Source organism: Poecilia reticulata, linkage group LG20, assembly GCF_000633615.1.
Source record: "Poecilia reticulata strain Guanapo linkage group LG20, Guppy_female_1.0+MT, whole genome shotgun sequence".
Lineage (NCBI taxonomy): Eukaryota > Metazoa > Chordata > Actinopteri > Cyprinodontiformes > Poeciliidae > Poecilia > Poecilia reticulata.
In genome coordinates, this window is record NC_024350.1 from 24,145,826 (window position 1) to 24,161,761 (window position 15,936).

General features: G+C 38.7%; 2 protein-coding genes across 3 annotated transcripts in view; one reads left to right on the forward strand and one right to left on the reverse strand.

Annotated features, from left to right (window-relative positions):
- Positions 1–1,551: 1,551 nt before the first annotated feature.
- On the forward strand, positions 1,552–3,487 carry chst2b (carbohydrate (N-acetylglucosamine-6-O) sulfotransferase 2b). Its single transcript, XM_008396807.2, has one exon. The coding sequence runs from the start codon at positions 2,082–2,084 to the stop codon at positions 3,477–3,479; it is 1,398 nt and encodes a 465-aa protein (XP_008395029.1). The 5' UTR covers positions 1,552–2,081; the 3' UTR covers positions 3,480–3,487.
- A 530-nt stretch (positions 3,488–4,017) lies between these two features.
- Positions 4,018–15,936, reverse strand: part of LOC103456924 (sodium/hydrogen exchanger 9) — an 83,015-nt gene continuing 71,096 nt past the window's right edge. Inside the window, exons 15-16 of one of the 2 annotated variants that reach the window (XM_008396808.2) lie at positions 9,812–9,917; positions 4,018–9,722 (exon numbers count right to left, since the gene is read on the reverse strand). In XM_008396808.2, coding sequence (XP_008395030.1) covers positions 9,555–9,722; positions 9,812–9,917 — 274 coding nt within the window. In that variant the 3' untranslated portion in view covers positions 4,018–9,554. Of the gene's footprint in view, positions 9,723–9,811; positions 9,918–15,936 lie in introns of those variants that run through there. The other variant, XM_008396809.2, reaches the window with a different exon arrangement.

Below are 15,936 nucleotides of genomic sequence, written 5' to 3' on the forward strand. Positions count from 1 at the left end.
ATATATATAAACATTGTCTGTATATTACAATACTGTGTAATTATTTAGTTTTAAATTAAATTGTATTTTATTTTTGTCATTATTCTTTAATGTGTGTGTGTGTTTTTGTGCTCTATTTGCTGCTGATACACTAAGATTTTCTCGCAGGGTAGAAGATCACTGCCACACTAACGTCTCCAGTCAGTAGTCATAATATTAATATTATGCCTGAACAGATAGAAAAAATAAATCCCGAGACTGAAGTGGTGAAAACATACACTTAATCTGGGATGCTGAACCCTCCCAACAGACAAGTTTCCTATCTAATGTACATAAAAGTAGATGAAATAGAACAGCTTTTGTTTTAGAGTATGGATTTCAGTACACGACGTGATGTGGGGCCGTGAAATAATGAAGAGCTTCAGAGCGCTTTCTCTTGAACTTTTTGTATCATGATGGGTGTAGACCTCTATGGCTTATAATAAAAGCTTTCACTATGAGCCATCTCTGCACGACATAGATGTACAACAGTGAGATCAACAGCATACGTTAACATGGCGCCATATTTTGAGTGGCGTTGTTGTTGAGACACAAAAGCTGTAAAAGACAATTTTGCCAATTTTAGGCCAAGCTCGTGACCGTGCGATGTGTTGATATACTGTAGGGAAATTAAATATAAATAAATAAAATATACAAAGAAAGGAAGAAGGATGGGAAGAGAGAAAGAAGGAAAGAAAGGAAGAAACAAAGAAACACAAAGAAAGAATAAAATAGGAATTGAAAAAAACTGCAGTTACAATAGTTATGTTAATCATAATTGTAAAACATTCTCTATGCAGGTTGAAGTTACAGTCACGTAAACTGTACATAATAAGTACATAATTTTGTTCTGCTACCACTACTACTAATACTCATTATGCTTATTGTTAATGCTCATATATTACTATTTTATGTTCACTAAAATTTAAATGAACATTTGTGACAATTCCCTTTTATATTATTATTATTATTATTATTATTATTATTATTATTATTATTATTATTATTATTATTATTATCGCAACTTAAAATCATGGACAGTTTAAACAAATCTAACATTGTTAAGCATCACAACCAAAAAAAAATGTAGCTAACTTTAGTGGCTCGAGATAATTTTTAAAGTTAAGGTACATTTTACGCACATTTAGGTACGTGTACCATCTTTCGAACTAGATGCTCGAGCTTATTTTGATTCACAGATATAGCTCACTTTTGTGTCAGAAGTGGCTTCTATTCGTAGTAAAAAGGAAGCATATCCTATTTTGCGTAAAGTGATTTATAAAAACGAGCAGAAAATAAAATTCGGCCAATGTTTTATTCAGAAAACCCCTCATTTTCCTCGACGAATTTGTCCCGCACAATATGGCGTGGAAGCTCACGTCTTCTATTCTTTACATCTCTATCTGGGAGGCTCTGGAAACAGACGGGCAAAAAAGCCCAATAAAGAAGCCACTTGCCGCATTACGTCACCAATTGGACCAATGCAGCGAGTCAGAGGGCGGGCCTCTGCGCCTGCATTTGGACTGAACCCGTTCAGTGTGTGGCACTTAGACTAGCAGAGGAGGTCGCTATGTGAGAGATTCTTCAATCTGTGACCACGGATGCAGACTGGTTTACGCTGCTTTATTGCATTCAGATGATTTAAGCCGTTCGCGCAGGACTCATTCTGATTTGTTGCGCCGTGTCTATGTGTGGATCTCAGCCCGGCTGTGTTTGCAAAGATGCATCAGACAGTATCTGCGCAGAGATGCCCCCGCTGAACATGAGCAAACAAGGGCGTCTGTTACAATGAAGAAGACGGCGGCGGCTCCTTCCTGTGTTGTTGCGGATCGTTGGTATGGACAGCCTAAACGTCTCCATCATCATCACCATCCACCACCGCTCCTATGAGGAACATTGCGCAGTGCAGTGAACGCCGTGAATCGGGCTTTTGGAATATATATTACCTAATCATCTGGAAAATAAATTCCCAACATACACATTACAGAGCGCGCCTTGGTGCATTACTGTCAATGTAAAGAGCTCTGCCCAGTGGTGGGAGCCACTCTCTCCAGGGGTTACAGATGAGAGGCAAACAATACCATCAACCACTGAAGTTGACAGCGCCTTGGGAGAAGGATGCTGGCTTTGGGAGAAAGCTCAAAACCTACAGGAATCATACAAAGATAATAGCACAGCCTGGGATCGTGATGAAAGTGCTGCGCAGGAAGAGGATTGTGTTATTCATGGCCTATTTCCTGCTGCTGGTGCTCACCATGCTCAATTTGGCCAATTATAAATGGACCAAGGAGCCTCAGCAGTGCAACCATCAGATGAGGAGCACCACCTATCAGAGCAGATCAGACATTCGCTTTCTCTACAGGCCCTCCCTGGCTAAGAAGAGACAGCTCATCTACGTCTTGACCACCTGGAGGTCGGGGTCCTCCTTCTTTGGTGAGCTTTTCAACCAAAATCCAGAAGTGTTCTTCTTGTATGAACCTATGTGGCACATCTGGCAGAAGCTGTATCCTGGTGATGCGGTGTCTCTGCAGGGGGCGGCCAGAGACATGTTGAGCTCCTTGTATCGCTGCGATCTGTCTGTTTTCCAACTTTACAACAGCCCCGGAGGCAAAAACTTCACCTCCTTAGGGCTGTTTGGTGCCACGCTGAACAAGGTTGTGTGCTCCTACCCCCTGTGCTCAGCCTACAGGAAGGAGGTGGTGGGGATGGTGGATGACAAGGTATGCAAAAAGTGTCCCCCACAGAGCCTTAGACTGTTGGAGGAGGAGTGCCTAAAGTACAACACTATAGTCATTAAAGGGGTGCGCATTTTGGATATAAATGTTCTCGCCCCTCTGATGGAGGACCCATCCTTGGATCTGAAAGTGATCCATTTGGTTAGAGATCCTCGGGCAGTGGCAAACTCAAGGATCAAATCCAGACACGGCCTGATTAGGGAGAACTTGCAGGTGGTCCGCAGCAGGGACCCTAAACTGCGCCGGATACCTTTCGTAGATCCCGGCCACAAGGTCAACAAGAAGGACGGCTCCGACTACCACTCCATCGGAGCCATGGAGGTGATCTGCGACCGCACCTCCAGGACTCTGAGGACTGCCTTGAACCCTCCAGGTTGGCTGAAGGGGAAGTACATGGCCGTGCGCTACGAGGACCTGGTGGAGAATCCCGTCAAGACCCTGAGGAGTGTTTACCGCTTCGCCAACCTCACCACCAACCATGACATTGAGTCGTTTGCGCTGAACATGACCAGCGGCTCCAGCTCCTCCTCCAAGCCCTTCATCGTCTCCTCCCGGAACGCCACGCAGGCAGCCAGCGCTTGGAGGATGGTGCTCAGCATCCAGCAGATCAAGCAGGTGGAAGACTACTGCCACCACTCCATGTCCGTCCTGGGGTACGAGAGGGTGAGAACAGCCGGGGAGGCCAAGGATTTGAGCAAATCGCTGCTGACGCGCTCCAAACTGTGAAGAAAAAATAACAAAAGCATCCTCCTCGCCACCAAAGACCTTTTTAATTTAATGTTCATTTTTTCCATGCAGTGCCGTTTCCTCTTATTGTGGAATTAAAGCTTTACGTTCAAGTGTTAAAGGAGCTCCGGCTGGCTACATTTGGAATGTATATCTTGTTTTTGAGCTGCAGTTTGTACACTTCTTTTATACAGGAACACCGGCTGTGGGACAATGACTTAAGATAGGAAACAAAAGGATAATTTATGTATCTTGGTATTATTATAACACTAAAAAGTTGATGTTTTTGAGATTATTTTTGAATGTTTAAAATCTTAAAAAATATATATTATTTTTCACTCTCCATACTGTCTGTACAAGTGAAAAGAAAAACTAGTAGATGAAAGGAAAAAAAAGTAGTAACAGATTAAAAAAAAAAAATCATTTTTATTTTTAATACCCCGTTAAAGTCAGAGACAATCAGTGATTTGATTTGATGACGTGCCATAGTTAGAAGTCTCATCAGAACAGCAGTAGTACTTTATATAGTTTTTTTTTAAACTGTTATTTCATTTTGTCACAACGTCCTTGTAGGATGTTGACATGCACTGTGGACTTTTGGTCATAACTCTGGAGCAGGACAACCTCTCTTTGTGTCAGTGTGAGCATTCTGTTGTTCTACCATCTTCAAATGTTTACAATTGCTTGCTCTTATGAAAACACCTGATCTAAAAAAAAAAAATATATTGCATTGAGTAAAGTTCACAGTAAACGACTTTATGCATCATTTGTGAGTGTAACATTTTCAAACTGAAGAAATATTCAGTCTCATTTTGCTCGTGTCTAGAATATATATGTTACAAGAGAAAATGAGTAAATAACAACATGTGCTGTTTAAGTTATGATTTAATTTATTTGGGGAAAAAGCAGTTTGAACCAACCAGGCCCTATATATATATATATATATATATATATATATATATATATATATGCCCCCTTAGGCTAATTACTGATTTTGTTGGCAACAATTACAGACATTAAATGGATATTTTACATCACCATGAAGGAATTTTGGCCAATGCTTGTTTTAATATAGGCCAAGGCACTGCGTTTTTGTAGGATTTTTGTCCAGACTTTGACTAGACCACTCTAAAATTTTCCTTTTTATTGTTTATGAGCTATTCGGTGGTGTATTAAGGGTGCTTTGCATCATTTTCCTGTTTTGTAATCCAAGAGCACTTAAGCTAGTGAAATGATGGCCGTTGGGATTTTTTGCCAGAGAGCAGAATTCCTGACTTCAACAATTATGACAATTTGTCTAAGTCCTGACGCAACAGACTCTCACACTACTCTGACCCTGTTTGACTGTGGGTATGACGTTTGTTCTCTGAAATGCTAGTTTTAGTTTCACAGCAGGCTAAACTGGATACACATCTCCCAAAAGTTAGACCTTTATTTTCATCAGTCCATAAAACATTTTCTCTGAAGTATCATAGAGTAGTCAAGATGTTGAACATGAACAACAACCTTAACTGAGGCAAGTGATCCCTGCAGTGCTGTAGATGTCGTTCTGGGCTATTTTGTGAACTGGATGAGTTTTTGATGCATTCTTTGCGTTATCATGGCAGGTCTCCCACTGGGAACAAACACTGATGTTTTATGTGATGTTTATTTATGGATAATGTCTCTCACTGTGGTTTGCTGAGCTCTAACGCCGTAGCTGAGGTTTTGTAACCCCTCTCAGATTGATGATTATCAAGTATTTTGCTTCTCATTTGTTTTTTTTTTTATTTTTTCAGCATGGGGTAAGACATGTTGCTTTTTGAAATTTTTCCGTCTATTTCACAGTCAAACAGGCTCTGGGTGGAGCATGTAAAACTTTACTCAACTTTCGAAGTTTAATCATAGCTCAGTCATTGTGTAATAAGAGGAGGAGTTGTATGACCGGGTTGGTTTGGATGGCTCATTTCCTTAAACAAATGAAATTATACTTTTCCAAATTTCATCTTTTATTTACTCGGGTTATCTTTGTTTGATACTGAAATTACTTTTATGATCTGAAACAACAGAAGTGTGACAGAAAAGTGAAATAAATTTGTAAGGGGGGACAGTTTTTTTTCACAACACTGTATTTCTGCAAGCAATCGTACCGCCGCAATGTCATACATTTGTTGCCAATGACTACATATCCTAGGGGTGCCCTATGGCGTTTAGTAAATATACCTTTTGTTTACACTCACCGTTAATCGGCGTGGATGGAGTGTGTGCAACTCTTAGGGCTAAACAAGTTTCAGAAGTGTTGTTTTAAAATTATTTCCCCTTGAAAAATTCCTATAATACTTATTTTTAGATCCAGAGTTTTATTTTGGGGAGGTAAGTAGTGCAGGTGCTTTAATATTTAACAAACCCATATATTTTTTATCTGTAGCACCCTTTTGACTTGTACTGACTCCCTTTTACTTTCTTCCATACACACAAATAGCTGCTGGATTATGACCCAGCAACCCAGTTTTATTAATCTAGTTCTGCATGAAATATATGGATGGAATAAAAGAGCTACATGCCCTGTCAAAATGCTAGGTTACCGTGATGTCACAAAATGATTTTTCCCCACATTCTGTCACATTATCCAGGACAATTCAAACTAAACTCTTCGAGGAAAACAATCCATAAAAATAAAAAAATTGTTGGTTAGCACAACAAATACTTAGTTGAAGCTGATTCATTTCAAGAATTCAGTCATCTTTGTTGAGTCTCTTAACATCCCGCATTTTTCACTTCCATATTTCCAAGGGGAAACAGAAATGCCATTTTGTGCCCTTCTCGAATTGTGCCCAAATTAATAAATGATGGTTTCATGTGAGCATAGCACATGCTTTCACAAGATGATGAGCAGTTTGAACAGTTGAATTGTTTTAGACTTCTATCTTTAGACCTTACATTTTAGTCCAGTGTAGTCATTAGTTGCCATTATTAAAAGTCTTGGAACACTAATTTGTTCCAAGATTAGTCAAACCCCTTGTGTCTCTCTGGTCTGGGTAAGTTAAAATATTAACTGAGAAATGAGACACTCCTTTAAGGCATCATCAGTTCTCACTGATTCCTCAGATGTAAAGTAATGGGCCTTAATATATCTATAGGAGATGTGTAAATATTAACCCTGCAACAGATATAATCATAGGTTCTTTTTAATCTCATTAAGTGTTAAACTTAATACCAGACTAAATAAATTATTACATATTAGACTGAACTATAATATTTGTTGTCTTGGTGAAGTATTTTAAACTGACATGTAAAACAGAGACCAAAAGTGATCACTTCAAACAAGACAGTGGGGTTATTTTTTGCCTTCAACAGTATGCTAACTTTGAAAGTATTAAGTTTGTTAGACTTGAAAGCGGGGTCCTACCTTTTTGATTCCATGTGTGTCTCAGGGAAAACGTAGTGCATTTTGTGTCTGGTTACTTTGCACCTACTCAGGAACCCCTGATAGAGCTTATTCCTTCGTGTAAATGAGCAAAATGTGGAGTTAAAGCTAAGAATGAGTTGGATTTGGCTTTTGTCTATCTGCACTGAGTTCGTATAAAAAGCCAAAGCGGAGCTGATAAAATGTGTTTTTCTACAACGAAGGGATTTTAATGATAAGTTCATATCTGCATGAAGAAGTAAAAGTAAAGTAACGGTTGCAAACAAAAGGCATTATTTTGTCAGACATTAACTTTTTTATTAGGTGATACTGAAAAAAAAGGGAAAAACCTAAACAGAACAGTAAGCTGACACAACAGAAGTGTGACGGAAAGTCTCGCGCTTTTCTCAGTGTGATCAGTGCTTATAGTTCAACTTCACGCTGTTTGCAGAAACAAGTGTGTCGTTTAACGCAAATAACCAGAGACAAAGATAAACCATATAAAATCATTGCATTCATAAAAAGTACTTCAAGCACAAGACAAATAGCACATTTATCATTTGAGAGACACCTGTCTTGCTAATTTTAAATCCAGTTTTGTGAAAAATAACAATAAGAAGATTGTTATTACAGAAAAATACAGAAAATGGCATAATTAACAGAGAAAAACGGTGGCGTTTATAAAATAAAGGAATTGTTTGTTAGGCTTTGGGGTTGATTCTATTTCCCACTGGCAAACACTGAGCTCCATAAAAGCAGGTCCTTGTATTTGGTCAAACTTCCTCTGCCTATAAATGATCTGATTGGCAACTACTACATCAGTGAGGAGAAGAACTGTGTCAGCAAATCACACTATATTTAGTTAGTTTTAGAAAACAGCTCTTTTAAGGATTTTAGTCTGGAGACTTGTGATGAAAGGCTGTTGTTCTCAGCTCTTTAATCAAGAGCGCAACTCTTATCAGGTTTGCTATCAGGCTTATACGGTAAACATTTTCAGCAAGCAACAGCTGACAGACCTGCATTCCACAGATGTACCCATGCATTTGTTGCATAAATAGAAGAGAGATCACTTCAAGGGCAGCGGGTGTATTACACAAAGCCTAACCTACAGCAAACTGCACCCTGATTCACTCCAGGGGAATAAAAGTGGGACGGCCCGGAGATTTATGAGTCAAAAAGGAAACAACGCGCGTTCTATAATAAAAGCCAGAACCGTTATGTTTACAGAATGCTCTTGGACGATAAGGGGGACACGGAGGAAAATGAGTAGGGGGATTTGAATCAGCTGAAAGGGCAAAAATGCAATGAAAACTTAATCAGGAGATGGGCAGAAAAGAGGAGCAGAACAGGCACTGAAATAACATCCTGGGTGATTCGAAGAAACACTGTGGCATTCAATCACTGTGTATGCTGGTGAGAGAGTTCCCACCTTACGAAACATACCATAAGGGTCACTTCATCTTTTGTATTTAAAAAAATTAAAAATTATAGGTGCACCATCTCTGTCCAGTTAATGTAACCAATTCCATTCACCAGCGATAACAATATATATCCCAAGCATTTTGTTGCTGTTGATTTAAATGAAGATGGTTTATAAGTAATGTGAATCCAAAACGCAGTTTTTAAAAATGCTTATTACATAGATCAGTGAAAGACATTTATTTGTCACCGACAGTCTTCACAAGGAGGATAAGCCAAAAACGGTGCTTAAGAGCCTCTCTCTTCACAGTGTTATGTCCAAGGCAGTCATGTTTAATAAATTAGTATAATACTGAAAAGTTCTTTCATTTCAGTAACTCACTAAACTAGATGAACAGATTAACGGAGTTCCAACATTTAGGATTAGAATACTTAAACAGAGCTATAAAAAAAGAAAACAGTTTGAGTGCAGAAAGTTTCAATAAAAACTACGTTTAATACCTGCTTAAAGGTTGTCATTTTCAAAAATTACTGGGAATTTGACAAACAAGCTTCATTGGAGGACATATTTACATTCACAGAACATGACATAACTTCTAAAGCGCTGACTTCATCTGCTCTTGAATGGGCGTCAGGCTGGAATCCCATTATCCCTGTTGGCTGTGGACCTTTTCCTATAATAGTTTTTCCTTCCACTCAACTCTTCATTAATATTTTGTATACAGCACTCGAAGAGCAGCCAGCTCCTTTAGCAATTAACCTGTTGCAACTTAAACTCCTTGTGGAGGACTGTCAAATCGACCGTATCCCCCAGGAGTCTGCAGAATGTACCACTCCCATTAAATAGCCTCTCTGTTAAAAAAAAAATATATCTTTTAATATCTTGTGAGATTCCTCTGTGTAATAAATCTATGCATGAGGTTCACTTTTTGAATTGAAATAAATTAACTTTTTGATGACATTCTAATTTACAGACATGCTCCTGCAGATGAAAATAAATTTAAAAACAAAGCAGGACAATACATCTCCAGCAGAGAAACAGGAAGAATGCCAGCCTCCACTAATTGTCTCTTCCTTCCAGCGTGAGTGTGTTTTTGCACACAACTCGGCACATGGGGGTTGTGTGACCTTATGCGAGTCACAGTAACAAACTCCCACTCGGTGGCTTTGAAATACACAGACCATGGTCCCTGCGCTCTGTGGGAGGTGGGGGCTAGCATTAAGGCAACAGGGGAGTGGGGAATGATAAGGTAAAGTTAGAGTGGGAAAATTCACTCCTCAATGACGTGAGCCGCTCCGGTGCCGAGGCCCAAATCTCCCTCCAGCAGGTCCTCTCGCTGCTCTGACCCAGAGTCGCTGCTCTGTGTGGACGGAAGATCAGATTTCTCCAAATTGATGTCAAAGTTCTCTGGTTCAGTCTCAAAGGGCTGCTCCTCATCCTGAAAGGTAAATAACAATAGAGTGGGGAAAAAAAAATCTCTTTTGTTTCAATCCGTTCTAAGAAGATTCACTGTAAAGTTTTGATCACCTCCTGCTTTTGGTGGCCACAGAAGACTCCAGCAAACCTACCACACCACTGTGGCAGTGAGTCGGTCAGCGGGGGGCCGCAGTGGGTCAGCAGGGGCTTTAGATATCTGTAACCTCGTTAAGTCAAAACCATCGTCAGTATAACCAATAGAAATCCTTTAATATACTGAAACTGGGAATAAAAGGAGCAACTTTACAGGTTTAATGATGCAATGAAAGAATGTTGGACAATTTGAACAGAAGGCTATCAGTCATCTTGCTTTTATTTCTTATACGATAAGTGTGGCTTTCCGTTTTAGCTGCTTATCTCAAATACCAAACATGTCACTTCACCATGTTTAAAATAGCTGTAAAATCATCTTTGAGCAATACTTTAGCGATATGAAACACAACTTAAAGCCACTATATATATATATATATATATATATATATATATATGAACAGAAGAACCATTATTGAGGCAGCCACAGAACCGGCCTTAATAGAAGAGAGGCAAACACAAAGCCACTGCTGAAACTAAGCCAGAAGAAGTCCTGTCTGGGCTTTGCCACAAACATGACGAACCCAGCAAACATGTGGAACAGAGTTCTCAGGTCAGGTAAGAAGAAATTGGCCTACATGCAAAACGCTGCACATCCCACTGAACACACCATCGACAGCATGAAACATGGAGGTGCGAGAGTCATGCTCTGGGGATGCAAGAGTGTGGAAGTTTGTCAGACTTTATGGGAAGATGGATGGTGTTACAGTATATACCTAACATTCCCAGAAGAAAACTTGTTACAAGCTGCAAACCCCCCCCCCCCCAAAAAAAAAGTAGGACAGAAGCTCACCTTCCACCAGCAGAGGACACTGACTGGACTGTCTAGGATCAGTGGTTCTTAACCAACTGACTGAAAAACAGGCATAGCTGCACATTCTTGTTTGGGCATGCTTACAGAATGTGCACTTATAAAATAGAGTATAACAGTGCAGATATTTAGTCTTTCTTTAACACCGATAGGCACCTTAATATTTTATCAATTTGTCTAGAGCTGTCAGTATAAAGCAGCTGCAGCCGGCTTGTTTAGTTTTAACAAGGTGAATTCTCTGAATAGCATGAGAGAAGAACCTAAAATCAGTCAATCTGAGCTCATCAGTTGGCCCTCTGACAATATTTGACATTGACCTCATTTCTCATTCACTTTGAATCGGCCTGAAAACTGGTGAGCTCAGCACAGCTGATGCTTAAACGGCCAATGCCGTTTAAACCTAGATGTGCCCAAAACATGAAGGTCAGTACAATGTAGACGTATGTATTACTCTATGCTACTTTAACTCCAAAAGCACACTTGTAAAAATGCAGATAGCTACACATTGAAGTAAAAATATAAGTACGCTCAAAAAATGTCTGTGTTCAACATATTTGCACACGTGGATATTTATTAATTTTAATTCATGTCAAAAATATCTTTTCATCCCTCTATCAAATTTAGAGTTGTAGCACAAATGATAGTCTATGAACGCACTTGAGTTTACCCTGTCTTTGAATCACTGCTTATTTGCCGTCTCATGGCTCAAACCAGCACATTTCAACGGCTTCACTAAATTCACATGATGTAAAGCTAAAATGACGGACGTCTTTCCAGATACGCCCAGCAGGCCTTTTCTTTTTATGAGGTCATTAAGAGCCAATAGCCTCTTTTGTTACAAGACAGAGAGCTCCATATTAGTCATTAGCAGCTCTAGGTACTAGGTGCTATTTTTAATTTGGATATCTAAAGGGTTCAAATATATTTCATTTCACACGGATGTGCATGCTCCTATCAGCTACGGGGATCTCTGGAAGTTAGACGGAGATAGAAATAAATTGTGTTAGCTTATTTCAGGGAATCGGGTCGATGCGGCTCTTGATTAAAATCAGAAACAAGGCCACAATTAGTCTCCAAATGTGTTTAAGAGCTGCTGCAAAGTAATGCAAAGAGCGGAGGGAACGACTACAGACAGAAATGATGTGCTAATGTTAAGAAAGGATATCAACATGCTTCTGGTTAATGCATAATAAAAATTACACCCTGTGATAAGACTCCAAAACCTCCCTAATCGAGGCAGTCAGTGACAGCATATTCCATAAAACACTTGATCCTGGATCCCCTTTATTACAGCTCCTTAAGTGTGACGGCACACTCATTAGCTTTCAGCTGTAAAAGTTCTGAGAGTTCTAATTATTAGCCACTTTCCTACTTCTGGTTGTTCCTTATAAAAAAAAAAAAAAGAGACAAAGCCCCACTTCACCTTTGTCATCCTAATGGGACAAAAGCAAAAATTTATATCTGAGTGTGCATTGGATAATGTGGGATGTAAAAGTGCCCAATTTCCTGACGTGAAAAAGAAAAAAAAAAACAACAATCAAATGAAAGAAGACAATTATCTTATTCGTCAGCAATGAGTAAAGGGTTAGGATTATAGGCTTCTTTATGTTCGCCAACAGGATTCACTTATGAGTCTGAAAATTAGGAAAGGAGAGAACAAAAGAGGGTACAGGGATTTTGAGGTGGAGCAGTCGGCGTGGTTCTGCGCTACAATAACACAGCTCAGCGGATGGTTGTTATTGCTAGAGCTGCTCTCCGTTTCAAGGAGGTGTCGAATTAGATTTGCGTAAAAATGTGCTGAGTAATTCTGAGCTGGAAGAAGCCGAGCTGCTGTTTCAGCCGCTCTCCTCCACGTCTCCCCTCACCGGCCTCTCGTTAAGTCTTGGAGAACGTTTATCACAACTATCACACCTTTACTTTTTGACAGCCTTTTATATCCCTTAGTGTGACCATTTACGCAAACAGTGGCATAAAAAAAATGTTTCAGGAATTACTTTTGCTTTTCTTTGAAAAACAGTTAGATTGCCACAGATTCTTAGGGCTGCAGCCATCTTACACACAAGTGTGCTCTCATCTAAATCCTTCCAATTAAACTCTGGTTCTATGTTAAGGGAAATCTACCAGCTGGTTGGCAGATTACCCCAGTGTCAAGTTTTTGCAATCTCTAATTTTAGTTTTTGATTTTGCGTGCGTGGCTAAAGATGTTCCGAGTTTGTCATGTATTTCACAAACTTATTCTGGTTATAGTTTAACATTATAATCGCTGTCAAATGTTTACAGATTTACAGCTAAAAGCTGCCTCTCCTTTTTTATTTTACAAGGGAGAAGAGACTCATGTCTGTTGAATCTCAATTTTTTTTTTTTTTTTTTTTTACAGCTCCATATTTTCAGAAAGCTCAAAATGAACTCTTTTTAGGTTATAAAGTGTGGCTGCTGCGACGAGTCAAAAACAAAGAAACAAAAAAAATAATAATTCTGAATTCAAAGCCAAAACAGTGAACAGGAGCTCAATCCATCTTCCATTCATATCTAAACCTTGTCTCTAATGAATGGATCCACACAGGATGACGCAAGGTGCAGGATTGCAAAGACTTTCAGAATCTAATCGAAGAAGAGCCTGCTCACTTGAACTTCGTAGTATTTGTCTGACAGCATTTTGGTCCAGCTTCAATCTTTTTCATATATAGAGGGAATACTTTTGGAAGACGCTGTATTTATATAGATATATAAGTAGCCTCAGTGTTTTCTTAAGTTAAGTTTACTGTGCTTCTTCACCGATTATACATCAGTCGTCATTATTTGTATTTATCCAACGGAGCATTGTGTTAGTTTCCAGTTCTTTGTTATTCCTTCCAGAAGGCCGTGTACTAAAACAGCATCAGGCTTCGCTTTCTAAGGTGAAATTATTTCTGTTAGAATTTATTTAATTTGGGTGCTAGGAGTGTGTGCACCATGTGCAGAGTGGTTGTCCTTGGTTCTATTTCGATTTATTTTCTTTAAAAAAGTTATTTCGAGTACTAGAAAACATTTCTCCAGAGTATGCTTGAAAATATTGATGTATTTTAGTATCTTACTGGTGTTTAATCTGCTTGTCGATCAAAAAAGCTGGTGAGTTTTAAGAGGAATCGAATATTTTTTAGGTTAACAGTCAGATGCAAAGAATAAATACTCAAATCAAGGTACACAAAGTTTTTTTGTTTGTTTCATTTGCAGCAGGAAGTGAACCAGATTTTTTTCAGTCCTGGACCAAAACATATCCTGATGTTATTTTGCATGTTTGTCATTTTGATTAAAACTTATAATATACAATAAGACCATAAGGATTTCGTCTGTGTACTTCAAATACTTCAAACTATGAAAACCTGGCAAGGAGGGGAGCAATAAATTACAAAGAACTAAACAGAACAAAAAACAATAAACAGGACATAAGACACACCTTCTCACAAATTTGAATCACAAGTAGTCATACTTTTTTGTGACCAGAATATAGCACAGTTGGATTTGGTGTCAGAAAGAAAGTGTTTGGGTTGGGTCCAAACTGTCTTGAATGGGTAATCGATTCCATTGCTTTTCTATAAAGCCTGAAAATCAATCCTCACCTTTTTGTTTATAACCTGTATTTTGGACATGCAAGGAACATCTAGTCTGACAAGTTAACTGATCTGGCCAAGCAAACTATTAGAGGTGACCTCCTTTAAGGAAAATTTAGAATATCAAAAAGGATTAAAACTCACTAGCATATAGATTAAGTGATTTTAGTCTATGTGGCAGATATAATCAAACAATTTGTTTTTGGTTGATTATATCTTCGTTGTATCAGTGCATCTTGGCAATAACACTTACTATTATACTGTTGGAAAGAGTGTTGATTTTACCTAGGAAGCACCAGATTTACAAGGAAATCACATTTGAGGGTTAAGCAGCAGAGTTGAGTGTGTGGGTTGAGTCTATGAAAACTTGCCAAATTCTCTCTGGCAGTACCAAATGTCTTATTCTATTACTAACTATGTATTAATGCCATTTGTTAGATTTGATTTTTGGAATTGTAAGATAAAATGACATATTGGCAATTTAAAAGTTTGCTAATTTAACCCCCAGAAGACTATGGCATGGTTGAATAATCTCATCTCAGTATCTCTCTGCACTAAAATCGCCTCCAATTGAAGACAAACTTTGTATTTTCATTTAGGGAGAAGGTATCCCAAACTGTCACACTGCCACCACTGTTTGCGATTAGGAAAGAATCGATTTTCAGCAGCACAACCTCAGATAATCAACTCTGCTGCTCAACCAACAAATTCATTTTCCTTACAAAGAAAAATAAACAGGCTTTCCGACAGTATGAGTAAGATTTATTGCCAAGAAGTGCTGTAATAACAAGAAAAACATGGAACAAACACAAGTTCCGTTCCTTTACTGCTTCACTGCTACGTGAAAGTGAAAGATGACATAAATCATTTTTGATGGTTAAGGATGGCAAATGTTCTGACATTTAGTTCCATGCAGTCATTGCCAAAGTTTTTACAAATGACAAAAAGTTGTGCTGTATGTTTTTTTGTTTTGTTTAATTCACTCTGGCAGGCCTGATTTCAGATGACTGACCAAATCCTGACTGAGATCCATTCTTGTCTCAAGTGCTTGAAATTGAGCATAATATCAGTTTTTTGTTTTGATCCAGAGGCATCTTTTGAAAATGTCCCCGATTCGCAAATGAGGTTAAGATCTACGGATTTTCTTTGACACGAGTTCAAACTCTCAGTTCTTTAGAGATTTTATCACTTCTGTCTTCTGCCTAATGGTACTGGAAACGATTTCACTCACCAGTGCCTACATTGTTTGAAGGAGATACTCTTGGAGGGGGTTTGTGATTCCTACACAAAAAGTGTTCTTTTACAAAACAGTAAAAGACATGAGTTGCATTATTCTGCAGACATATTTTTCTTATCAGATTTTTCACTCTCTCGTTGTACTTCCTGCAGATCCTATATTCTATCATTCATGTTCTTCTTGGAAAGGAGTGACCTTTTTGCTGCCTTTTCTTCACAAGTCGTCTGCTATCCAAGAGAAAAGTTTCTCCACTGCATGCCAATAGATGTCAACTTTACAAAGAAGATGACCATTGGTGACAGATAAAATTATTTTAATCACGTCTAACCCCCTTTTACTAAGAGTTTACTATGTCACAGCTTAGTTGCTGCTTTTAATTACTGTACACTGATTATTTTGTGTGATGGGAAAATGAGTGCTGATACATGGAATGTGTCAAAAATCCTAA

Bases quoted from the DNA above. Each gene is read 5' to 3' on its own strand.
- chst2b (XM_008396807.2), top strand. From the start codon at position 2,082: ATGAGAGGCAAACAATACCATCAACCACTGAAGTTGACAGCGCCTTGG.